The following is a 26,878-nucleotide window of genomic DNA, read 5'->3' as shown; positions in this document are numbered from 1 at the left end:
GATGCTCTCAATGGTGCAGCTGTATAACTTTTTGAGGATCTGAGGACCCATGCCAAATCTTTTCAGTCTACTGAGGGGGAATAGGCTTTGTTGTGCCCTCTTCAAGACTGTCTTGGTGTGTTTGTACAATGATAGTTTGTTGGTGATGTGGACACCAAGGAACTTGAATGAGAATGGGGGCGTGCTCGGTCCTCTTTTTTCTGTAGTCCACAATCATCTCTTTTGTCTTGATCACGTTGAGGGAGAGGTTGTTGTCCTGGCACCACACGGCCAGGTCTCTGACCTCCTCCCTTTAGGCTGTCTCATCGTTGTCGGTGATCAGGCCTACCACTGTTGTGTTATCAGCAAACTTAATGATGGTGTTGGATTTGTGGCTGGCCATGCAGTCATGAGTGAACAGGGAGTTCAGGAGGGGACTGAGCAGGCACCCCTGAGGGGCCTCCGTGTTGAGGATCAGCGTGGCGGATGTGTTGTTACCTACCCTTACCACCTGGGGAGCGACCCGTCAGGAAGTCCAGTTGCAGAGGGAGGTGTTTAGTCCCAGGGACCTTAGCTTAGTGATGAGAAACATCACAAGAGCTCTGAGAATCCTCCCACTGGAAGGGGCGAGAGGAGGTGTGTGTGAGGGGAGGAGGGGCGAGAGGAAGAGGGAAAGAAAAGAGGACAAAAACACAGACACACCCTGCCCCACCTGTAAGTTGACTGGATGTGTGTGCTTGCGTTTCTCGTTTCACAGTAATGGGGGTCTCAAACCCCCCGCTAATTATCAAAATCCAGAAAAGAGACGTAAAATTCTACAACCACCTATTGGGAAGCATTTCCCAAACCTTCCAAAATAAAGCCATCACCTAGAGAGAGATGTACCTGGAGAAGAGACCCCTAAGAAAGCTGGTCCTGGGGCTCTGTTCACAAACACAAAGGGACCCCACAGAGCCCCAGGACAGCATCACAATTAGAACCAAACAAATCATGAGAAAACAAAAAGATAAGTACTGTCAAGTACAAGTACTTACATTGGAAAGAATTAACAAAATAACTGAGCAAACTAGAATGCTATTTGGCCCTAAACAGAGAATACACAGTGGCAGAATACCTGACCACTGTGACTGACCCAAAATGAAGGAAAGCTTTGACTATGTACAGGCTCAGTGAGCATAGCCTTGCTATTGAGAAAGGCCGCCAGGCAGACCTGGCTCTCAAGAGAAGACAGGCTATGTGCACACTGCCCACAAAATGAGGTGGAAACTGAGCTGCACTTCCTAACCTCCTGCCAAATGTATGACCATATTAGAGACACATATTACACTCAGATTACACAGACCCACAAAGAATTTGAAAACAAATCCAATTTTGATAAACTCCCATATCTACTGGGTGAAATACCAGTGTGGAATCACAGCAGCGAGACGTGTGACCTGTTGCCACAAGAAAAGGGCAACCAGTGAAGAACAAACACCATTGTAAATACAACCCATATTTATGTTTATTTATTTTCCATTTTTTACTTTAACTATTTGCACATAATATGACATTTGAAATGTCTTTATTCTTTTGGAACTTTTGTGAGTATAATGTTTACTGTTATTTTTTTAATTGTTTACTTCACTTTTGTTTATTATCCGTTTCACTTGCTTTGGCAATGTAAACATATCTTTCCCATGCCAATAAAGCCCTTAAATTGAAAATGAATTTGAACTGAAAGAGGGAAAGATGGATAGAGGGGGCGAGGGAAAGAGATAGAGAGAGAACCAACCGTACATTTCCAGGCCCTTTTATTGTTTTATTAAAAGGTTTAGCTCATAACTCACTAGGGAGTAAAGATGAGGCATGTTTGACAACATACTATACACTACCTTGATGCTTCTACTCTAGAATCACACTTTCCATTCTCTCTCTCTTCATCTGTCTGTGTGAGAGGAAGAAAAAACATGATGGGCTACTTTGTTGACTGTGGCTGAGCGTACTTCATTTGTAACTCCATGGCCGGCGGACCCACACTGGGGTGTATTTAGACAGGCCTGATGTGGAGCACTGAGTTTACAGGTCCCGCAGCCCTGAGAACCGATTACGTTATTTCAAACACAAATAAAAACGTGCGTTTGGCTATAACTGACACACAAATCTTGATCAATTAAAGCTTGTCTTTTAAGGATTTAATGTGACACCAGAGGTTTCCACCACATTATCTGGTTAGGAGAATATCTTACTTGTGCAAATGCATGGTTCTGTCTCTTCAACATGATACGTCTCATGGACAGCCATCAGAAAGAGCTAAGTGCTGGATGAGATTATGAAACTTAAGAATTTAATGCAATGCTGATATACTACAGCTTCAAATATGTCAGGTTTGTCTACCCTAATGACAGTTTCACAATTTCATACATTGACAATATTTGTCAGTATGCGTTCACCTCTGTGTCTTAAACACTTTAAGACAAAGGTAATTAAGGTGAGACAAAGAAGCCACCTGACATTTGATGTTCATCACTTGTACATCTCTAGCACTGTGACTGTGGAGTGGCAGTCAGTGGCTGTCTATGACCTGTGTGTGTGTGTGTGGGGGGGGGGGGACTTCTGTGAGTGTAATGTTTACTGTACATTTGCATTGTTTATTTCACTTTTGTTTATTATCTATTTCACTTGCTTTGGCAGAGAGAGAGAGAGAGAGAGAGAGAGAGAGAGAAATGTTCTCTGGGCCCACCTGGTGGCCAGTCTGGGGAATGACAGCCTCTCATTTGGTGAGTCTATGGCTTCAGTCGTCACCTGCTGAGACTGCTCTAGACAGTACAATAGGGCAGACAGGGGTTGAAGTGTCATTTTATGTTAGGCAATCAATTAAACCTCCATTACCGAAATCCAAACCCAAAATTAATTTAACCAAGAGCTCCTCAAGTATAGCAGGTCAATTACATACACTACACAACAACTTCATTAGGTTTCATTTCGAGCTCCGAGCAACGACGCGGTTGAAAAAGGATACTTCTTAAAAACACACATAAGTGCTTGAAATCGTTTTGGTCGTAGCACCGTCGGCGTCTGCTCTGGCACTCCTAGACACGTTGATAAAACATCTCTGGGATTTAATCACGACATCTAATAATCCCTGTGTGAGGTTTCTCACAGAATTTACAAGGAAGCGTAAATTTAAAAAGCTGTAATTTGAAAGATTTACGGGGGGCTGATAGTTGCGTCCCATAAAGAAACACTGAGATGGATGCTTGCCACGACCTAGGGAGGGAGGGAGAAGGAAAGAGAAACAAAGTTGTCCTGCACTCTCTCCCTTCAATCAATTCAATCATTTACATTTTAGCAGACGCTCTTATCCAGAGCGACTTACAGTAGTGAATGCATACATTTAATTTCATTCATTGTTTTTTATTTTTTTTTGTGCTGGCCCCCCGTGGGAATCGAACCCACAACCCTGGCGTTGCACACACCATGCTGGCGTTGCAAACACCATGCTCTACCAACTGAGCCACAGTTCAATTCGAAGGGGCTTTATAATAAATAAATGAAATAAACTATCAGAAATGAACAGTAACCATTACACACACAAGAGTTTCAAAATAATAGAGATTTCGAATGTTATATTATTGGCTATATACAGTGTTATACAAGTAAGAGAGGAAAAAATAAATACAAAAGTATATGATTGTGTTTACACAATGATGGTGTTTGTGCTCCACTGGTTGCCCTTTTTGTATAGCAACAGGTCACACATATTGCTGCTGTGATGGCACACTGTGGTATTTCACCTAATATAAATGGGAGTTTATCAAAATTGTATTTGATTTCAAATTATGTGTAATCTGAGGAAAATATACAGTTGAACTCGGAAGTTTACATACACTTAGGTTGGAGTCATTAAAAACAGTTTTTCAACCACTCCACACATTTCTTGTTAACAAACTACAGTTTTGGCAAGTCGGTTAGGACATGTACGTTGTGTGTGACACAAGTCATTTTTCCAACAATTGTTTACAGACAGATTATTTCACTTATAATTCACTGCATCACAATTCCAGTGGGTCAGAAGTTTACATACACTAAGTTGACTGTGCCTTTAAACAGCTTGGAAAATTCTAGAAAATGATGTCATGGCTTTAGAAGCTTCTGATAGGCTAATTGACATCATTTGAGTCAATTGAAGGTGTACCTGTGTATGTATTTCAAGGCCTACCTTCAAACTCAGTGCCTCTTTGCTTGACATCATAGGAAAATCAAAAGAAATCAGCCAAGACCTCAGAAAACAAATTGTAGACCTCCACAAGTCTGGTTCATCCTTGGGAGCAATTTCCAAACGCCTGAAGGTACCACGTTCATCTGTACAAACAATAGTACGCAAGTATAAACACCATGGGACCACACAGCCATCATACCGCTCAGGAAGAAGCATTCTGTCTCCTAGAGATGAACGTACTTTGGTGCGAAAAGTACAAATCAATCCCAGAAAAGCAGCATAAAACCTTGTGAAGATGCTGGAGGAAACCGGTACAAAAGTATCTATATCCACAGAGTCCAATATCGACATAACCTGAAAGGCCGCACAGCAAGGAAGAAGCCACTGCTCCAAAACCGCCATAAAAAAGCCAGACTACGCTGCACATGGGGACAAAGATCCTACTTTTTGGAGAAATGTCCTCTGGTCTGATGAAACAAAAATAGAACTGTTTGGCCATAATGACCATCGTTATGTTTGGAGGAAAAAGGGGTACGCTTGCAAGCCGAAGAACACCATCCCAACCATGAAGTACGGGGGTGGCAGCATCATGTTGTGGGGATGCTTTGCTGCAGAAAGGGCTGGTGCACTTCACAAAATAGATGGCATCATGAGGGAGGAAAGTTATGTGGATATATTGAAGCAACATCTCAAGACATCAGTCAGGAAAAAGTTCTTACCCAAACTTGAAACTCACATCTTCTTGAACTGCACTGTTGGTTAATGGGTTGTAAGTAAGCATTTCACGGTAAAGCATGTGGTGCCGAATACAACAAGATTCTAAGTGGGATGTTGAATTTTATGTTCCTTTTGATGGCCTAGAACAGGGGTGTCAAACGTCCGGCCCGCGGGCCAGATCAGGCCCGCAAAGGGGTTTAATCCGGCCCGCGAGATGATTTTGTAAAGTATAAAAATGTTTCTGTTTCAAGGACAGCGGAGAAGAGAGAAGGTGAATGAACTGTTGGCGGGTCTCAAGAAACAGCAGTCTGTGTTTACTCACAGCCGAGACATCAGTGACGCTGCAGTGAAAGCTAGCTACCTCATTGCTAATGAAATCGCAGTGGCTTCAAAACCATTTAGTGAGGGTGAATTTGTAAAAACATGCATGATGAAGGCAGCGGAGATTGTGTGCCCTGAAAAGCGCCAGGCTTTTGTAAATATCAGCCTGACAAGAAACACAGTTGCAGACAGGATTTCTGATCTTTCAGTGGATTTGGACAGCCAGTTGAAGCAAAAAGTAAAGTCATTTATTGGGTTTTCAGTTGCAATTGATGAAAGCACGGATATTACAGATGTTGCACAACTGGCCATTTTCATCCGCGGAGTTGATGACACATTGACCGTCACCGAGGAGTTCGTGGAGTTGGTGCCGATGACAGATACAACGACAGCAGCTGATATTTTCACCGCACTCGTCGGCGCGCTAGACAGGGTCGGAGTGGACTGGTCCCACGCTGTCAGCCTGGCTACAGATGGTGCGCCCTCAATGATCGGGAAAAAAGCAGGCGTTGTGACAAAGTTCAGAGAGAAAGTGCAATCTGCAAATGGAGGACGTGATTTTTGGACTTTTCACTGTATTTTGCACCAGGAGGCCTTGTGTTGCAAGTCATTAAAGATGGATAACGTCATGAAGGTGGTCATCCAAACTGTTAATTTCATCCGATCCAGAAGCCTGAATCACCGTCAGTTTGACAGCCTTCTCAGAGAGAAAGACCATATCTATGGCCTGCCATACCACACTGAGGTAAGATGGTTAAGCCGAGGTGCTGTGCTTAGGCGTTTCTTTTATTTACGAGAAGAAATTGAACAGTTCATGGAAGAAAAGGGCAAACCAGTGTTAGAATTTCATTCCGCAGAATGGATGCAGGACCTTGCATTTATGGTGGATGTTACAGAGCACCTGAATAACTTGAACAAACAGCTGCAAGGGCGCAACAAAGTTGTCACGCAGTATTATGACAGCATACGTTCTTTCAAGTTGAAGCTGTCATTGTGGGAGACGCAACTCGCCGGTGGTGATGCAGCTCATTTCCCCTGTCTGAAAAATGTGTGCGTGACCCAACATGTGGCAGACATGAAGCGGTTCAAAGATAAAATAACGGGACTGTTACAGGAGTTTGAGCAACGCTTTCAGATTTTTGGTGAACTGGAGAAAGACTTCAAAGTTTTTTGCTCGCCATTCACCGTGAATCCCTCTGATCTGCCCGTCAGCATCCAACTTGAAATAATAGACTTGCAGTGTGACTCGGATATGAAGGGCAAATTTGCCGCAGCTGGCTTGGACACATTTTATCAGAATCTCTTGCCAGGTTACCCCAACTTGACAGCCCTCGCTGCAAAACTGTTGTGCATGTTTGGAACCACATATCTTTGTGAGCAAGTTTTCTCTGTAATGAGCATAAATAAAACAAAGCTGCACTCAAGGCTCACGCACAAGCACTTGAATCACATCCTGAAGTTGGCTGCCACTCAGGATGTGACGCCTGATATTGATGCGCTGGTGAAAGCTAAAAGATGCCAGGTATCAGGAGTCAAATAAACTATGCAACCCCACTTAAAGTGCTGCATGAGACACCCTGATATAGTTCTGTGATCTGTGATATACTTCTGTGAATCACTGAGGCATTGTGTGTTTGTGTGTTCTTTTTCTTTAGAATTTTCAAATAAACTTGAGGTGTTTTATGATTAATAGTGATGTTGTGCTTGTACTATTGTGGACACACTGTCCTCAGGCTCCAGCTTTATGTTTTATGTTGATCGTATTAAAACAAAGAAAACAATCTGAAGTTGTTGTTTTTAAGTTATATATACCATGATTTTACCGGTCCGGCCCACTTGGGAATAGATTTTCCTCCATGTGGCCCCTGAGCTAAAATGAGTTTGACCCCCTGGCCTAGAACATGGTTTCCCAAACTCGGTCCTGGGGCCCTCCCCTGGTTATTTGAATCAGCTGTGTAGTGCTAGGGAAAAAACAAAACGTGCACCCAGGGGGGCCCCAGGGCTGAGTTTGGGAAACACTGTTGGCCTAGAAGGCCCTTCTTGCTTGTCTCTCAGATCGTTCACAGCTTTATGGAAGTTACCAGTAGTGTTGATGTTAAGGCCGAGGTTGGTATAGTTCGTTGTGTGCTCTAAAGCAACGGTGTCTAGATGGAACTTGTATTTGTAGTCCTGGCAACTAGACCATTTTTGAAACATAATTATTTTTGTCTTACTGAGATTCCAGGTCTGACAGAATCTGCGCAGCAGATCTAGGTGCTGCTGTAGGCGCACCTTGTTTAGAGACAGAAGCACAAGATCATCCCAAAGACATTTGACTTCAGAGTAAAGTAGGGTGAGGCCGGATGCTGCAAACTGTTCTAGTGCCCTAACCAAGTCGTTGATATATACAGTACCAGTCCAAAGTTTTTTTTACTATTTTATACATTGTAGAATAATAGTGAAGACATTGAAACTATGAAATAACACATATGGAATCATGTAGCAACCAAAAATGTGTTAAACGAATCAAAATATATTTTATATTTGAGATTCTTCAAAGTAGCATCCCTTTGCCTTGATGACAGCTTTGCACACTCTTGGCATTCTCTCAACCAACTTCATGAGGTTGTCACCTGGAATGCATTTCAATTAACAGGTGTGCAATTGTGGAATTTCTTTCCTTGTTAATGCGTTTGAGCCAATCAGTTGTGCTGTGACAAGGTAGGGGTGGTATATAGAAGATAGACCTATTTGGTAAAACAAATCCATATTATGGCAAGAACAACTCAAATAAGCAAAGAGAAATGACAGTCCATCATTACTTTAAGACATGAAGGTCAGTCTATACGGAACATTTCAAGAACTTTTAAAGTTTCTTCCAGTGCATTTGCAACAACCATCAAGCGCTATTATGAAACTGGCTCTCATGTGGACCGCCACAGGAAAGGAAGACCCAGAGTTACCTCTGCTGCAGAGGATAAGTTCATTAGAGTTACCAGCCTCAGAAATGGAGGGCCAAATAAATGCAACATAGAGTTCAAGTACAGACACATCTCAACATCAACTGTTCAGAGGATACTGCGTGAATCAGGCCTTCATGTTCAAATTTCTGCAAAGAAACCACTACTAAAGGACACCAATAAGAAGAAGAGACTTGCTTGGGTCAAGAAACACGAGCAATGGACATTAGACTGATGGAAACCTGTCCTTTGGTCTGATGAGTCCGAATTTAAGATTTTGGTTTCGAACTGCCGTGTCTTTGTGAGACGCAGAATAGGTGAACCGATGATCTCCGTATGTGTGGTCCTCACCATGAAGCATGGAGGAGGAGGTGTGATGGTGTGTGTGTGCTTTGCTGGTGAGACTGTCTGTGATTTATTTAGAATTCAAGGCACACTTAACCAGCATGGCTACCTCAGCATTCTGCAGCGATACGCCATCGTATCTGGTTTGCGCTTAGTGGGACTATCATATGTTTTTCAACAGGACAATGACCCAACACACCTCCAGGCGGTATAAGGGCTATTTGACCAAGAAGGAGAGTGATGGAGTGCTGCATCAGATGACCTGGCCTCCACAATCACCCGACCTCAACCCAATTGAGATGGTTTGGACGAGTTGGACCACAGAGTGAAGGAAAAGCAGCCAACAAGTGTTCAGCATATGTGGGAACTCCTTCAAGACTGTTGGAAAAGCATTCCAGGTGAAGAAGGTTGAGAGAATGCCAAGATTGTGCAAAGCTGTCATCAAGGAAAAGAGTGGCTTCTTTTTAGAATCTAAATTAAAATATATTGGTTACTTTTTGGTTAATACATTATTCCATATGTGTTATTTTACTACAATGTAGAAAATAGTAAAAATTAACAAAAATCTTTGAATGAGTAGGTGTGTCCAAACTTTTGACTGGTACTGTATGGCTGTGTGCTCTCTAGAAGGAGAGGAATACTCCACAGCACTTTGATTACAATAAACAGAACAGGGGATTTAAAACAAAACCACACCATTAAACCATCGCTGTCCCTCCTCCTCCACTTACAGTACTAAGCCAGACTGGATCAGTGGTTTATACAGGTGTGTGGGTGTAGTTAACAATGAGCGTGGTTTTCAGCATTGTGATGATCGGAACAGAGGTACTAACGGCCATACAAAAAGGAAAAAACCCATTACTGGTAGCCATGTTTGCACTCTGTCTTCACTCACACGCAAGCACACACGCGCACACACAGTGGAGCACACACACACACACACACACACACACACACCACACACACACACACACACACACACACACACACACACACACACACACACACACACACACACACACACACACACACACACACACACACACACACACACACACACACACACACACACACACACACACACACACACCAGTGGAGCCAGCAGTGGAGTTTTGGGGACAGGACAACAGGATAATAAATTGAGGGGCCGCGTGCCACAGGTGATGGTGTGACGCCTCCTGTCTCTCTCTCTTTTTTCCTGTATTTATGCTCCACGACTCATTTCTCCTCTTTCATCTGTCGTTTCGTCTCCTGTCCTCTGCCCTGACGTTCTCATCCATCTTCCATTTCTGCCATATCTCCCTCTCTCCCTCCTTCCTTTTGCCCTCTGACAATGATCACTCTCTCCCTGGGGCCATGGGAGCTGGATGTATGGGAGAGGGGGTAGAAAGGAGGGAATGGTGGAGGAGGGGGTTGAGGGGGTAGTAGGATCTAAGGGTGCAGTGTTATTGGAACAGGCGAGTCATTTGGTTCTGAGAATGAGAAGAGCCTGGTAGCTACATGGAGCGAGGTCAGAGTTCATGGGGAGGAGAAAGAACAACAGTGAAACCAGATCTGATTCCCAGCAGGCGACTCAGCGGGGGAGCAGGGATAGGGTATGTGTGTGTGTAAACAGGGGCAAGGAGTAGTTAGCTACTTACGTCAGTGGCTAGGGACCCTGCGCTCTCCAGGACGGGGGCAGGACTACGATCCTCATAGTGCTGCAGCCTCTCGTGGATCTGAAGGAGAAACAGAAACAAAGGAGAGATTGAGAGAAAGAAAATATAGATTGTTGTGGTGAGAGAGGGGTTGGAGGGTCAGCGGGGAGGCTGGGCTAAGCAAACACACACAGGGCAGAGGGCAGGCTAGGGTCCCAGTTGAGGTAGCTCGTGTCTGCGCACACGCACACACGCACACACGCACACACACACACACACACAAATACACACACTAGAAACACACTATCAGAGGGCTACCGGAGCACAACAGACTGCTTTAGTACTGTTCAGTTCATTCTCCAATTGTACAATCAATCCCCTTCTCGTCCACCCACTGGATTTGCCTTAGTGGGTATGGATTACTAAACATTTCAACAGCTTCACAACATACTTCATTATCAATAACAGCACTGCAACGTCAGAACCCAGCGTTAGTCCTAGGACAGGAAAATAAACTGTGGAAAAAAACATGTTTTAACACTTTACACAGACAGACCCACATCTCTCGCTGCTATCATCACAGGGAGAAAGAGCCGAAGATGAAGTGAGGGGGAGAGAGAGAGAGGAGGAGAGAGAGAGAGAGGGTGGAGCGATCAAGAGATAGGGAGAAAGAGAGAGTGAGATAGAGATAGGAATAGAGGGAGCGAGAGGAACAGAGGGAGAGAGAGGCTGATATGATCAGATCTGTCAGTGACATCAACCCAGCTGTCATGTGTGATGTACGAGCTGCTGTCGAAGAATGCGACGACAACACAGGATGTTGTCAGAGCCAATCAATTATCGGAGAGGGACAACCACTCCCCCACTGCTTCTCGCTCCATCCCTATATCCCAGGACGAGGGTGTTGAGCTGGGCCAAGGGTTGAGTGACAGCTGGGCCCAGGCCATGGATCCTCGATTATTCCTGGATGTCCCTGCAGCCAACCGACATTCCAGCACGACGAGGCAGGGGGAGTAAGCCCTCTGGCTTGGGTGACAGAAGAAACCTGGCTTGGTGATCATGAAGCCTGTTGGGCCTACGTAGCACGGCACTCATGCTCTCTGTCTCTCGCTCTCTGTCTCTCGCTCTCTCGTTCTTTCTCTCCCTCTCGCTTGCCTCCTCCTTCTATCTCTCTGCAGACATGGAGCAGTGACAAACCACAACCAGAGAATCCCTCACTAGGATGAGGAGAATAATGAGATGAGGATGAGAGAGTTTGTTTTCTAACACGTTGTTAACAACTACAGTTGCTGTGTTATTAAAACATCTGTTTCTCTCTCTCCCTAGCTTTTTCATTTCTGTCACCGACCAGGGTAAAAAATGAAGGGGATTTTATTTGAACAAAACATCATGTTGTTTGTCATTTCAGTCATTTAGCAGTCGCTCTTATTCAGAGCAACTTACAGGAGCAATTAGGGTTGAGTGCCTTGCTCAAGAGCACAGACAGATCTTTCACCTTGTCGGCGCGGGATTCAAACCACTCTTAACCGCTAGGTTACCTGCAGAGCATTGCAGAGCGACTATGGTGTTTTTTATAGAAGGGAAATAGGTTGCAACATAGCTAAACTAGAAGAACTCTATATATTGAAAAGGATCTAATCTATGATGAGGAGAAGTGCACAGATCAGGTTGCAAAGCTACCATTAGTTTACCAAAGTTACCGGAATCTTCAGTAATTTTTGGTAATTAACATGGGAAATGTATACTTGAATTACAAAAAAAACAAAACATGAATAGTATTAATTTTAGGGTTTATCTGTTTCCTTTTGTCCATGAGTTTCTTCTAAATAGACCTACTGTATGATTCAAGAGAAAATTGCCTAATAATTGAAAAAGGCGTCTAATCAATCGACCCACAAGTAACTGCTGCCCCTCATGATACGGCCCCCACCCCCATCAAAGTTGCCCATCCTTGCCCTATATAGTGAACTACTTTCGACCAGGCCCATAGGGTTCTCGTCAATAGTAGTGCACTATATAGGGAATAGGGTGCCATTTCGGACACACACTCAGACTTAGGCTTGGGACAGGGATGCCTCTACGGCAGACACAGGGTTGGTAGCCCGGAGAATCAAACAAATCTGAAGGCATGGATTTAAAGATCAACATCACACAGGTTTGACACACTTTCTGAGGTAAGATATAACTGTGCGCTTATGTAGCGATAGCAATCACAATTCGAAACCTCAAGTATCTCAAGGATACTGATAACCGGTATGAATCACATTGCAGACAGAGGACTAAGCTAAATACTCTTTCTGTACTGTTCTACAGTAGCCTAATCTCTTCAGCCTACAGGGTTCATGATCCTCACCCCACAGCCCATAAAAGGGCACAGGAGAAGCTCTAGTTACTTCATCTGTCCTGCTGCACATCCATCTATCGCTCTGAAAAACAAGGTGAAACAATGTCACTGTCTTCTGCCTTCCAGCATTCCAGAATGAGAATCACATCTGCTTAGCTAGTTCCACCGACTCCGAGTTACCAGGAACCGGTCTGTTGCTTCGTTACTGTGGAATTTCGCTGCTAAAATGTGAGATCCAATGGCAATGCTTTTATTTACAACTACAGGACCGCATCCAAACGGCGTCTCGGTCCGTGAGTGGAGCAGAGGACAGGAATGCATCTGTCCGCCTGCCGATCGGGCCCATGTCAGAGCCAGCGCCGTCACGTATTTTAAAGTCATTATGAGCTGCTTTACATATCATAGCTGCATTCTTCAGGCCGCCAGCGATACACTGCTAGTGCTCCTGGCAGGCAGAAAGTCTGTGTGTGTGTGTGTGTGTGTGTGTGTGTGTGTGTGTGTGTGTGTGTGTGTGTGTGTGTGTGTGTGTGTGTGTGTGTGTGTGTGTGTGTGTGTGTGTGTGTGTGGCGGTGGAAAAACCTCAGGTCTGTAACACAGAGGTAGTGTGTAACAGCCAGGCAACGTCAGGTCAGGGGCTAAGCTAAACCTAGAGTAGAACTAGAGGCTAGGGATGCCTCCCAAATGGCACCCTATGCCTCCAAAATGTTCCCTATATAGGCTAGTGCACTACTTTTGACGGTCCTGGTCAAATGTAGTGTACTACATAGGGAATAGGCCATTGGTGTAACGGGCGTCGTATAAAGAGGACCAAGGCGCAGCGTGTTGCGTGCTCATAATTATGTTCTAATGAAAACGAACACTTATACAAAAAAAAAAAACGACAGTCAACAGTTCAGTCAGGTTACGAGAACGAAACAGAAAACAACTACCCACAAAACACAATAGAACAAACCCCAACTTAAATATGATCTCCAATTAGAGACAACGCGAACCAGCTGCCTCTAATTGGAGATCATCCCAAAACTTCAACATAGAAATAGAAAAACAAGAACTAAACATAGAAACAAAAAACATAGAATGTGTTACACTCTGACCTAGGAGAGCTGTGTTTTCTCTGTTTAGTTAGGTCAGGGTGTGATAGGTGGGTGGGCATTCTATGTTTTGTTTTCTATGTTTTGGCCGGGTATGGTTTCCAATCAGAGGCAGCTGTCTATCGTTGTCTCTGATTGGAAGCCATACTTAGGCAGCCTATTTTTCCCTGTGTTTTTGTGGGATCTTGTTTTTGTGCAGCTGTGTGTGAGCAGCCCCAGAACGTCACGTTTGTTTCAGTTTCACCTGTTTATTGTTTTTGTTCAAGTTCACAATAAAATATGTGGAACTACCGGCACGCTAATTTATGACGGGGAATTTGAAGATAGCATTCATGACAGAATGCCCACCCATATCACACCCTTACCTAACTAAACAGAGAAAAAACAGCTCTCTTAGGTCAGAGCATGACAATTGGGGATGTATTCAAAGGGCTAGAGGCAGGAGAATGCACAGCCACAGGCAGGAATCAAAGGCAAGGATCCTGACTGCAGTGAGGAGAGGACGGAGCAGGATGACAAATACAGAATTTCTTCTTTTAAAAGAGCAGTGGAGTCGCTCACCCGCAAAACGCTGCCTAGATGCTCAGAGCAGAGCGGAGGTCCCTGAAGTGAGGGGCTTACAGGGATGAATGTGTACATTTACAGGGAGAGGCGCTTCAGAAAACAGGCTACAATGAACCAGTGTGTCCTGATCTCCCAGTGGAGCCCCCAGGCCAGGTTGTGTCCCGTTCCAGAAATACCCCACAGGATTAAAATTCACACAGCAATACACTAAAGGATAGGAATACGAAACCTGAATTGGAGGTGATGTTAATGTTTGAAGTAGGAGAACATTTCCAGAAGGGATTTAAGCCACCCTAAGAAGACAACATCAGTCTTCCTTATCTTCAGTAATTAGTCTTGGACGTCAACCCCTGCTGTGACTCAAAGTCATGGTTACCAGGTTTAAAGTTTTGTCTGTGATCCTGGCTTCAATGGCAGGGAACCCCTGTGGCATGGCAGTCCAGTACCAACACACTGAGGAGGGCACAGAGGAGAGGCCAACAACAGGGGAGCACATCCTCCAAAAACAGAGAGAGAGAGAGAGAGAGAGAGAGAGAGAGAGAGAGAGAGAGAGAGAGAGAGAGAGAGAGACAGAAAGATGGAGGTAGTGAGAGATGAAAGAGAGGGCTGGATTGTGTTTCGACTTGCGGGACCCACGAGGAGGTCTGGAGCTCCTGGTTAACGTAGTCTGGCCAGAGACGCTCGGCATGACCCCTCCACTGCTCTACTCACCCACCCACCTGTCCTCTTCACCACCTCTCCATCCCTCCGCTCCTGTTTCCAGCAGTAGCCGACGGAGTGTATCCAGAATCCACTGGTGGCTCAGATCACTACAGCTACTAACTCCAGAACACCTCATCAACCCCTCTCAACATGGAGGGAAAGAGACTCAGTGAGGAGGACTGTACCAGGCAGGGGAGACAGGCCAGGAGACCGGACAGACAGACAGACAGACAGACAGATGTGCAGGCTTGAGACTAAAATGCCTGTCAGTCAGTGTTTACCCAAGAACCTAGGTTAGCCCTTAGTCTCACAGAGCCAGAGAGGAAGAGAATTGCTGGCTGCCTGGCTGTGTTCTCATCTTCTCTCACACCGGGTTGGCTTACAGCAGAGCCCTGGAGATGGCCTGGTCTGGTCTGGCTTGGTGACCTGGACATTGTGATTAGGAGCTTTAGACAGAGCATGCAGAAGGCCATCCTCAACCATCTAACTGCCACTGAGCACTAGCTCAAAGACTTTCAAATTAGCTCAAGAGCACCTCTTGTGGCCAATTGACCCTTAAAGCAGCCATAAAATGGTAATGTAGACAGCACTTGAGCCTGCTGAGGGGAAAGAGGCTTGCTGTTGTGGTGGTGTATTGTAGTGTAGTTAGGCTGCTGCCTCCTCCACCATGCCTTCGCAAGGAGACAACACCAAATCAATGTGTTGAGCGGTACTGATACCTGTCGCCCTACTGAATTTGACCTCTCAGCCTTCCTCTGGAGGTGGCTGAAACGCACAAGGAGCGCAGGGAGCATCTTGCCTTGAGGAGTCAGGCCGGTGCACAGAGGTGAAAGAGAGGGCTGGATTGTATTTGTATTGCTTTTAAATCTTTTTAATGAATTTGTATCTTATTAACACTTTGTTCTAGCTAGCAATTTGTGTAGGTAGCTATCAAGTAAACACTATTTGTGTAGGTAGCTATCAAGTAAACACTAAGCTTCGGTTCTGCTAGGAACACGCTCGGCTCTCGTTTGACGTGGAAAAGGCCTGGAGAATGTGACAGCTTATTAAGAGCAGATGCACTGGGGGGGGGGGGGGGGGGAGACAGAGAGAGAAAGAGAAGGGGTCCAGGTTGCCGTGACAGCCATATCATTAAGTTAGTTAAAGGATTGATTTCCTTACGGAGCACTACACAGCTAGGAAAGTGAGAGTGTTGGCTGCTGGGTAACAGGACCCCAGAGTAGGCCCTGTTTATTCTGCATGGGGAGACAGAGACAGTGCACTCACTGCTGAAGGAGACACTAGAGGAGTCCAGGGGCGCACGCTCATGCATACGCATACACACACGCACCTAACCTAAGTCCTAAAGAAATACAGACAGCCAATGAGCCAAACACCTTTAGCACAGTACAGGGTTTCTATTTGCATTTTTAATTTCCAATATCCGATTTCATTACACGTAAAATAAAAACAATGCAGTGATTTAACCCTGACCCTAACCCATTTATTCCACGTGGCATTTATTAAACAAGTTAATTCAAAAGATTTATACAGGCTATTGGGTTGAAAACAAAACTAGTCACTTAGAGAATGTTCAGGGCAAAATGGCGGATAAACTACACACATCCCTATAATGGAGGTGGTAGGAACTAGGAAGCCGTGTTTAAGTTCCAGGTTAGAGGTTATAACCGTGGTGTTTTCACACAGACAGTTCAGCACAGTAGTCCTAAACCTGGAGTAGTGGACTTTCCAACTCGAATCTAACAGACAAGAAGTTGAAGCTATAGGTAAATGGTAAATCAACCTATTATTGATCTCCAAAAACCCAGCAGCCATGGTTCAAGCCTTTGAGTTTCCAACCCATTCTATGCTCAATAGGCCATGTGTCTGGAGTGACTGGGGTGAGCTTGTCTACTTTCTCAACTTTTTTTCCTACCGTACCTATCACAACCCCATTCTGTTTTGGGCCCTGTCCACTGTCTGTCTGTCTGGCTCGGTCTTGGCTCTGTCCGTAGCAGCTTGTTTGTCTACATTGAGCATGATGTTTCACATGTCACACTGCGCTTGTCCATTAAACAGATAAGAAAATGTTTGGATGGCAGCCTAAGCACCGGAGTATAATGTTGCTGTGAGGACAGGGGGTTTAGTTTAGATGTGATATAGCTTTTTAAACCATAAATAACTAACTTAAGTCAATAAGTATAGGCCTATACTCTCTAAAGAGCAACATGGTAAATTGAACCACTTTAGCTTTCTACAGTTATTAGTGTCTGTCAATGTACAATAAGCACATTGCATATATGTTTTTATGTGTAAAAGTGAATGAATCTATAGCAGGGCAGCCCAATTCCGGCCCTCGAGGGCCGAAACAAGTCTGGTTTTCATCCTCACCAGGTGAGTGCAATTGACTAACAGGTAGAAACAAAACTTACTCCAGGACCGGAAATGGGCAGCCCTTATCTATAGGGTGCATACAGTGACAACTGACGCAGGCAAGTGAGAGGACAGTTACACCTGGGTCCTGTTTCCAAGAGGAAAGAGTCTGTATCCTAAATGGCCCCCTATTCCATATGTAGCACACTACTTATATAACCCTATGGGCCCTGGTCGAAGGTAGTGCACTACATAGGGAAAAGGGTGCCATTTTCCCTATGGATCCAGGCCAAAACTGGTGCACTATATTGGAATAGGGTGCCATTTGAGCTAGGGGCCCTGGTCAAAAGTAGTGCACTATGTAATGAATAGGATTCCATTTCGTATGCAGACAGAGGCTAACGTTCCCTCCACACCCCTTAGGTGTTTGCTCAGGTTCCCAAGAGGAGGCTCCGTTCCCCCTAAATAATAAATGAGGGGCTCGGCGGCAACAGGGCCCAGGGATGTGCTAACCGCAGGGCCCAGCTGGAGGAGGCTTATGAGCCGAGCCCAGAGCCCCAGACCCAGAGACGATTAGCTGCTTTTTATTGCTGTGTGGCCATGCAGGGTGTGGGGTATTGGAGTCTGTGTGTGTGTGTGTGTGTGTGTGTGTGTGTGTGTGTGTGTGTGTGTGTGTATGTGTGTGTGTGTGTGTGTGTGTGTGTGTGTGTGTGTGTGTGTGTGTGTGTGTGTGTGTGTGTGTGTGTGTGTGTGTGTGTGTGTGTGTGTGTGTGTGTGTCGTGCAGGGTTTAGATGGCTCAGAGGGTATACTGTACATTCTGAAGCTAGGAGCTAAGCCAGGAGGCTTGAAACAATGTCCTTCCTGGGATCTCCCAATAGTACTGGAGGGCTGGATGGGGTGAGGTCCATAGACAGGTCCAGGATCAGACACAGACACAGTCTGAGGTAGAGTGGAGGTGGAGAGGGCAGCCTATGGCTGGTGAACCCTTGCTCTAGTCTTCCTATGCATATGTTCTCCTGACTGTTGCTGCTTGGAAACATTCTATGTAGCCCAATTTGTGTATAGCCTAGGCCTATGTCATGGTTGTGTTTTTATGACTAGGACTGCAGTCAAATAATTTGTTTGACCATATCAATTATATTAAGTGACTAATCCATGGAATCATTACATTCCAGTTCAAGTGAGACCATATATGCAATGACCACAAACTAGTCAAATCCACCAGAGACTTCAACTAAAGCTAATGTACGTCTCTAACGAGCTAACGCTAAAGCACCTTTCCATGTCATTAAAGCATTTCAGCATTTGAAGAGCAAACAGCTCACGACCACTTCAAGAGCTCTACAGTATACTGGCAAGTGTCTTCACTGACATTTTTCAACCTCTCCCTGTCGGAGTCTGTAATACCAAAATGTTTCAAGCAGACGACCATAGACCCTGTGCCCAAGAAAACGAAGGTAACCTGCCTAAATAACTACCGACCCATAGCACTCACGTCTGTAGCCATGAAGTGCTTTGAAAGGCTGGTCATGGCTCACATCAACACCATTATCCCAGAAACCCAAGACCCACTCCAATTTCCATACAATTTCCAACAGATCCACAGATGATGCAATCTCTATTGCACTCCACACTGCCCTTTCACACCTGGACAAAAGGAACACCTACGCGAGAACTCTATTCATTGACTACAGCTCAGCGTTCAACACCATAGCGCCCTCAAAGCTCATCACTAAGCTAAGGACCCTGGGACTAAACACCTCCCTCTGCAATTGGATCATAGACTTCATAACGCGCCACCCCCAGGTGGTAAGGGTAGGTAACAACACATCCGCCACACTGATCCTCAACACGGGGGCCCCTCAGGGGTGTGTGCTCAGTCCGCTCCTGTACTCCCTGTTCACTCATGACTGCACGGCCAGGCACGACACCAACACCATCATTAAGTTTGCCAATGACACAACAGTGGTAGGAGGCCTGATCACCGACAATGATCAGAGACCTGACCATGTGGTGCATGGACAACAACCTCTCCCTCAACGTGATCAAGACAAAGGAGATGATTGTGGACTACAGGAAAAAGAGGACACGAGCACGCCCCTATTCTCATCGAAGGGCTGTAGTGGAGCAGGTTGAGAGCTTCAAGTTCTTTGGCGTCCACATCACCAACAAACATACTTATTTCCCTCATTAAAATGCAAATCAATTTATACAATTTTTGACATGCATTTTTCTGGATATTTTTGTTGTTATTCTGTCTCTCACTGTTCAAATAAACCTACCATTAACATTATAGACTGATCCTCTCTTTGTCAGTGGGCAAACGTACAAAATCAGCAGGGGATCAAATACTTTTTCCCCCCACTGTATATATTACCTCAATTACATCGACTAACCGATGCCCCCGCACATTGACACATTTTAGCATTTTTCTTAAAACTGCATTGTTGGTTAAGGGCGTGTAAGCATTTCACTGTGAGGTCTACACTTGTTGTATTCGGCACATGTGACAAATACAATTTTATTTTATTTATATCAGTGAGGGAAGCAACTGAGGCTTCATCGCAAATTGCACCCTATTCCCTATATAATGCACTACTTTTGACCATAGCCCTTTGGATCCTGGTCAAAAGTAGTGCACTGTATAGGGAATAGGGTGCCACTTAGGATGCAATTGACTGACTGCCAAGCCTAGCCTATTAGCATCTAACTAGAGCAGAATTAAAGGGAAAACTGACCGACCACAAACGAGGCTGCTCAGGGCTCACGCTGAAGGCCTGCTGACAGAAAGTTGGTCTCCGACCACCCCGCACCTGATTCAGGTGGAAATTGAAAGTTGTATTATATTTCCGGTGGCTTTTTGTGGAGCGAGGAACTTGGCGAGGGAACAGTAAGAAAGGGAGGAATTTATAGAAAGCACACTTGAGTAACTCACTTTAATTTGAAAGGAAGAAGAATGTCTGTGTCGTTTTAGCTCGGAAACACACACCGGGCTATTACACATCCAGTACAGGCTCTACTTTCTGTCATGCAGCTGGGGCCGTTGCCGTACCGATTAAAAGTCTGCAAAGTAGTGCACTGTGCAGAGGCTCTGGATGCATCCCAAATGGCACCCTACTCGATATATAGTGCGCTATGGGTCCCTGGTCAAAAGTAGTGCACTATAATGGGAATGGGGTGCCATTTGGGATGCAAGCTCTCTGAACTTGGCCTCGGCTGAAAGACTATATTAGACAATATTTGTTTCATCTCCATGACATAATCTGATTAACAGGGATGCTAGGGGCCCAACTGTCTGTCTGGAAGGGCATTTTGCACAACCTCAACATGTAAAAAAAAAAAAGTGATGTAATCAACGACTACATTTTTTAAATTGGAGCTATGAAAGTATATCAAAAAATATAAAAACTGATTTGCAATAGTATTTCAATCTGAAATAAGTATGGTTTGAAATGCATCAGAAAGGTATTGGGAAGTTCAAGAAAACATCAAGGAAAACATCAGGCAATAATTGTGTATGATCTTCTGTGTAGAAAAGTACATAATCATTGATGATGTTCTTTTTCCAACAGACTGATTTAATGCCTGGTCCTGTCCACTCTGTTCTAGGGTTCTGATAGAAACAGAAGACATATCTTTGCTGCTGAGAGTCTTATCTTTTAGGAATGGGGTCATAATATTTTCTAGATTAATCCATTAAAACGTTAGAACCCCATTTGTGAAAGAAAACCGAAACTGATCTGTTTATAAGAAACACATTTAGCGGCTACGGGAGGTTACTCACATAACCCCGGTTCTATGAACCAAGCGACCCCATTTCCAAATCAGGCGACCCCCACACGGGGCCACGACCCCTAGTTTGGGAAACGCAGTGCAACCCCTCTCTCGCTATCCCTCCCTCCCTCCCTCCCTCCCTCCCTCCCGGTCTTCTTCTACCTCTGCTAGGGATTTAGTCCTAACCAGGCACCCAGCCATTCGATGCTCCACAATAACCCAGGTGAGACATGATGGCTACCATATGAGCAGGAACAGCCTGAGCTGTTTAAACGTCAGATTACTAGGATGTTTTCTCTGCTATTAGCCTCTTCCAATACCTCTATTTCTCAGCCCTGTGTAGTGACGGGTGGACTCTGGATCTGCAGAAGTGTGTGTGTGTGTGTGTGTGTGTGTGTGTGTGTGTGTGTGTGTGTGTGTGTGTGTGTGTGTGTGTGGTGTGTGTGTGTGTGTGTGTGTGTGTGTGTGTGTGTGTGTGTGTGTGTGTGATCGGGTAGTAGGGTTTAAAGTAATGGTGTCACTGACGATAGCCATGTTCACCTGAGCAACGGCGGTTTCTTTCTGCCAGGCAGGCTCCCATGTAAGGTGAGAGGGTTGTCTGGTACTGTACGCTGTCTCTCTCTCTCTCTCTCTGTATCTATGTCTGGCAGGGTCTGTCGGGCTGACATTCGGGTACCAGGGAAGAAGGAAACACACAGTAACAGGCCAGTCTGTCTGTCTAAAGCAGGATTAGAACAAACACCCCTCCATTCAGCCTTCATTACTAAGACACGCTAACAGCTCATTCAACTCAGCTTTCTTTGAGAAAAGAAAGAGAGAGAGAAAGTGAAACAAAGAACACTAAAGATATAAATGTCTTGTCTTGGAGGAAGAAGATAAATGTGCGTGCTCTCTTTCACGTCACCCTGACTTATTGCCCTGCTTCACGGCTGGGCGGGCCGGGGCAGGACATCATTCTTCTTTAATAGGGTATATATTACGCTACAGTAGCGACGGCAAATCAGGCCACATTAGGCTGTAAATCTTGTGGGTATTTATAGATTGCAGCTGACGCGAACCACAGTGTGAGAGCCAGGCAGCCGGTCGCAGGGAGTCGGACAGGTTGGCTCAGAAAGTTGGTGGCCTGATGGTGGTGGTGGAATTCACATTGCTAAGTGGCTGGTGCCAATTCATTACCGGGAACATTACCGAGAATATTAACCATTTATAAAGCAACCGCCGCTGAGCCCTCTCCCACTCTCACCCTCCTTCCAATCCTAACTGTCAGCCCTTGACAATCACATAGCTTGTTGGTGGGCTCTCCTCTGTTGAACGTTTTTAAGGGGAGAGGTGGAAGAAAGGAGGAGAAGGAGTGTATGAGTTACAAGATTTGCTCTGTTGGCTCCTCACCAGCCACCAGTCTCTCAGACTCACACATCAGACTGGCATTTCCCGAAACCCAAAACACTTAACCCAGTCAATTCAGGTCCCATCTACCTGCACAGTTCTATTGAGACTCAGTAGCTGGCAATGGGTAGTTGAGGTTTTCCTTTCTCTTAACAGACTCCCCCTACTGGGGAACTACAGGTACTGCAAAGCCAAGGCCCTGCAAAGTTCAAACTTTTCAACAACTTCAACAGCCTGAGGTCTGTCACTGTGAATAGACACAGGCTTTGAGCTCTTTCAGGGTTTAGGATTGGGAATCAGTAAGGGAACATAAACATCACTTTCCCCACACAGACAGACAGAGTTTCCTTCCCCAGGAGAGATGTATAATAAGGAATAACCCTGATCAGCCATGATCCTGTGTGGTCAAAGACCAGGGGCCTCATTTATAAAACTGTGCGGAGGATTCACATCAAAAGGTGGCGTATGGACGAAACACAGAATGTGCTTACGCACAAACATTCAGATTTATATAACAGTGAGCATGCACGTCCCACGGCGGTTTCCCTATATAAATCACAATCAACTTGGCACATGTGAAATTTGGCGCACGTGAGCGAGCGTCTTGTCACACCCTTTTAACGCCCATAGTTGCCTATAAATAGTCAGTGAAATGCCCCTAATTAATATTCATCCATACTGCATGATGACAATGACAGCAAATCCAGACAGAAAGGCTAAAAAAATGAATTTCACCCAGTGTGAAATGGAAGTTCTTGAAGAGGAGGTTGAAGCAAGAAAATATATACATGCTGCCACTCTAACGCCAAAAAGGCGTTAGAGTGGCAGCATGTGGCGGACGCTGTGAATGCTGCTGGCTCAGAAGGTCAGACCCTCTCAGGAATAAAAAAGAAGTGGTCCGACATAAAAGTGGAGGCCAAAAGGCGCATAGCCTTACACAGACAAAGTGTTTGTGCCACGGGCGGCGGAAAGGGGACATCGGAGCTCAACCCCCTTGATGAGCGACTTGCCGGTATTAAGGGGGATCCCTCCTGAGTGGAGTAGTGACGGAGGTGGAGGGGGACACGGATATGCAGGACGCGGATGATATGTAATTAGTATTCCCTCGTTTGAATAGAGTAAACCAAATGCATTCAAGTTGTGTTTAAACATTTATTTACACAAACCATTGTGACATTTTCTATTGTTTTTAGTCGCTGCATGTTCCAGCATGGTCGGTGGTGCTGCAGCTGAGCAGCTGAGTGCGCCCAGCCCCGGCGTCTCCACTGCACCTCGTCCGCCTCAACCCTCCAGCGCCCGTGTCCTCACAGATGCAGTCCTGCAAATGCAAAGAGACACCATCGACGCTATTAACGAGGTTGCCAAGGAGTTAAAGTGGTTGCCAAGGAGTTGAAGTGGGACAGGCACGGCTTGGATTCTGCAGGTGCTTCTCTGTAAAGCTGGGCCCACTACAGCACAGAGATCCAAGAGAACATCTCTTGGTAATCGGAACCGGCTCATAAACCACTCATCATCGGCCAGTAAATCTTGCTGGTCTCTGAAAATTCGCTCTCTCCGATTTCTTCCAATCGCCAAATCTTCCAACAGTGCCAAAGCAGCCATTGTGTGTCATTATGCATTGTAATTGCATGCTTTTTAAACCCACCCATTTGATTGTCAAAGCTACCCAATTGCATAACACCTTCAGGTGTGGTAATTACCCTAATTGTAACTGACAATGACAGGGCCATTATCACATTGACAGTTCTGCGCAACGAACATGTGATAACAATACATGAAACTGCGCACTCGTATCAGCCCGACTGAGGCATCGAAAACAGCTCAGTTTAATCGTAAATTGTCCTACTGTTCACCTTATTTTTTACAAGAATACGTTTTATAACATGCAAGTATTCTTTAATAATTACAGATCCAATTAAATATGATTCCCAATTAAACTGTACAACATATTTGAGGGGTTCTTTTGCAAAAACAGATATCTCCGTTTGTTTTTATTATCCTAAATCATGTTTTTTGTGTGTGTGTTTTTTTTATGTGCACTCCAGGGAACTCTTCATATATAATACATGAAAGGTAATATTTCGATTTATTTTACACAATGGTATCAATTTCACACCGTTTCTCGAGTTTCATCCTGCCATCGGAGTCGCAGTTTCTAATTTCTCCAGTTTATGTGCGTACGTGTGGGTCAAAGTGTCCGTGGAGGACCGCACATTCTCCCGTAGAGTTTGCTTAGAAAGAGGCGTACGTCTTCTTTTGTGCCTACGCAACATTTATAAATGAGGCCCCAGGTGAGGTCCACCCACATGCCTGCCTAAATGTTATGGAAATGTGCCCACAATCTTTACCATAATTATATCTGTACCATTTTACATTAGCTTTTCTTTGGGCTGACACAATCTGCACTTTGAACATAAGCAGACCTACCCATCATTATCTGGTGAAAATGCCTTAGTCCAAAGTCATGCATAACAAACTGAGCAGGTCTTTACCCAAGCATCTGAGCTATTTCATAAATGTGTCCCAAGTCGCACATTATTCCCTATAAAGTAGTGCACTATAGGGAATAGGGTGCCATTCAGGATGCAGCCATAAAAAACACACTGCTTGCAGTGGCAAAGCACAACCTGGATCCTGGACAAACACGTGCTAATAGAGAAAAGGTTTCTATAGTGAGGGGAGGAAAAATATGATGTCAATTTTCTCTCCCCCTCCCTTCCCTTGTCCATGACACAAAGATGGCAGCCAAACAGACTGGTCAAAAACTGGCTGCTACTGACTGACCTTTTTTCTTTTACAGTACTTCAGAACTTATTAAAGGCATAGTTCGGGATGCTAGCTGATCAACAACACGTCCAGTCTTTGCACTAACACTAGCATTGGCTCGTGAAACTACCTCTAACTTCATACTGGACGCAGACACAAAAATAGTATCCACGAGTTCATCTGAAGTAGACAACTAATTGCCAAAATCTCAAACTACACACCTGTAAACGTAATAATAAAGATGAAAAGAAGAAAAGTGAGCATTAGTCGTGGAGGCTGATACTGCATGTAAACCCTGGGCTTTGTCCCTAAGAACAGAGGGAGGAATAGAGGGAGAGTAAATAAATAGACGGAGGATAGAGGGATGAATTACAGAATAGAGGGAGGAGTGGTGCTGCTGTAGTCTGCAGACTACAGTACAGAAGGCTGCTGTAGTCTGCAGACACACACAGAGAGGGGGACAGACAATCTGCAGACAGACTGCAGCCTGCTGTACTGAAGGCATGTGGTTCCCTCATTAGAACTGTTTGCCAGAGAAATAAAGTTATCAAGTGCGCTCATCTCCTCATCTCCGGAGCTATCTGTTTTAACAACCCGGCCGCCTGGCCTGGCCCAGAGAACCACTTCAGATCGAGAGAGAGAGGAAAGGAGACAGTGACTTGAGAGAGAGAGGAGGAAAAGAGGTTGACTGAGAAAGAAGGAGGAGTGTGTGCTAGACAAAGGGAGAGAGACATGATAGGTGAGAGAGATGGAGGGAGGCAAAAAGACAAAGAAAGAATAAACTCTTCGAAAAAAGGGTTCCAAAAGGGTTCTGTGGTTGTTCCCATAGGAGAACCCATTTTGGTTCCAGGTAGAACTATTTTTGGCTCCATGTAAAACCCTCTGTGGAAACGGGTCTACATGGAACCCGAAAGGGTTCTATCTGGAACAAAAAGAGGTCCTTCAAAGGGTTCTCCTATGGGGACAGCCAAAGAACCCTTTTTGGTTCTAGATATCGCCTTTTAAAAAAAAAAGTAGAACAAAGAAAAGGAGAGGGGGAGAGAGAGAAAAATAAAGGGAGGGATCTCTTGATGATCCTAACACTACCCTTACATACACATGCAAGCATGCACACACACCACTCTTTAGAGGATGAAGAGCGGAAAATAGGAAGACGTAGAGTAGGTTTACCTTGACCAGCGAGTGGAGGCTCCTCTCTCCGAACATGTTGTGTATAAAGGTGCTGTCGTCCGGGCTGTCAACATGGGGCTGGAGCTGGGAGGGCAGGGCAGACAGCAGCTCATACAGATCTGGAGGCACAAAGAGAGGGAAAGAGGAGGAAACGACACAGTCAGCGGTCATCAGATCACACACACACACACTGTGAGAGACAAACAAAACACACACACAGAGACAGAAAGACAGACAGACAGACACACTCAAAACACATTCGCACACACAGACACAAATAGCTAAATACCCTCAAAGTTCTCAAGGGGGAGATGAGGGGGCAAGGAAGTTCTAGAAACTTCTAGGGAAAGTATCACCAACCCAGGTTAAAGCGACCATGGTGTTGAGCTGCTTATGTCTATAGAGAGCCCTTCACTTGACCAGACCAGAACAGGTCAGCAGGAGGCAATAAGCCACTTCCTCTCACGGCTCGGCACTACCTGCCTTTGTCTCAGCACTTCTTGTTGTTCCAGGAACTCCACAGTCAATGTCACACACATGCAATTAATCCCACAAAGAAATCAATCTCAGTCTGTACTGAAATACAATT

The 26,878-nt window shown here is 45.0% G+C and overlaps 1 protein-coding gene across 7 annotated transcripts in view; it reads right to left on the bottom strand.

Moving 5' to 3' along the window:
* The window catches only part of LOC106590020 (MAGUK p55 subfamily member 7), a 278,198-nt gene that overhangs the window by 110,626 nt on the left and 140,694 nt on the right, over positions 1–26,878 (bottom strand). For all 7 annotated transcript variants that reach the window (XR_014383065.1, XM_014180502.3, XM_082970645.1 and 4 more), the window contains 2 exons: positions 26,290–26,408; positions 10,143–10,220 (listed from right to left, as the gene is read on the bottom strand). Coding sequence is in view for 6 of the 7 variants with exons in the window: in XM_014180502.3 (XP_014035977.1) it covers positions 10,143–10,220; positions 26,290–26,408 (197 nt within the window). In the remaining variant the exon portion in view is untranslated. The remainder of the gene's footprint in view (positions 1–10,142; positions 10,221–26,289; positions 26,409–26,878) is intronic.

Source organism: Salmo salar, chromosome 29 (genome assembly GCF_965601325.2).
Source record: "Salmo salar chromosome 29, fSalSal1, whole genome shotgun sequence".
NCBI classification, from domain to species: domain Eukaryota; kingdom Metazoa; phylum Chordata; class Actinopteri; order Salmoniformes; family Salmonidae; genus Salmo; species Salmo salar.
This window is presented reverse-complemented; position numbering and strand designations above follow the sequence as displayed.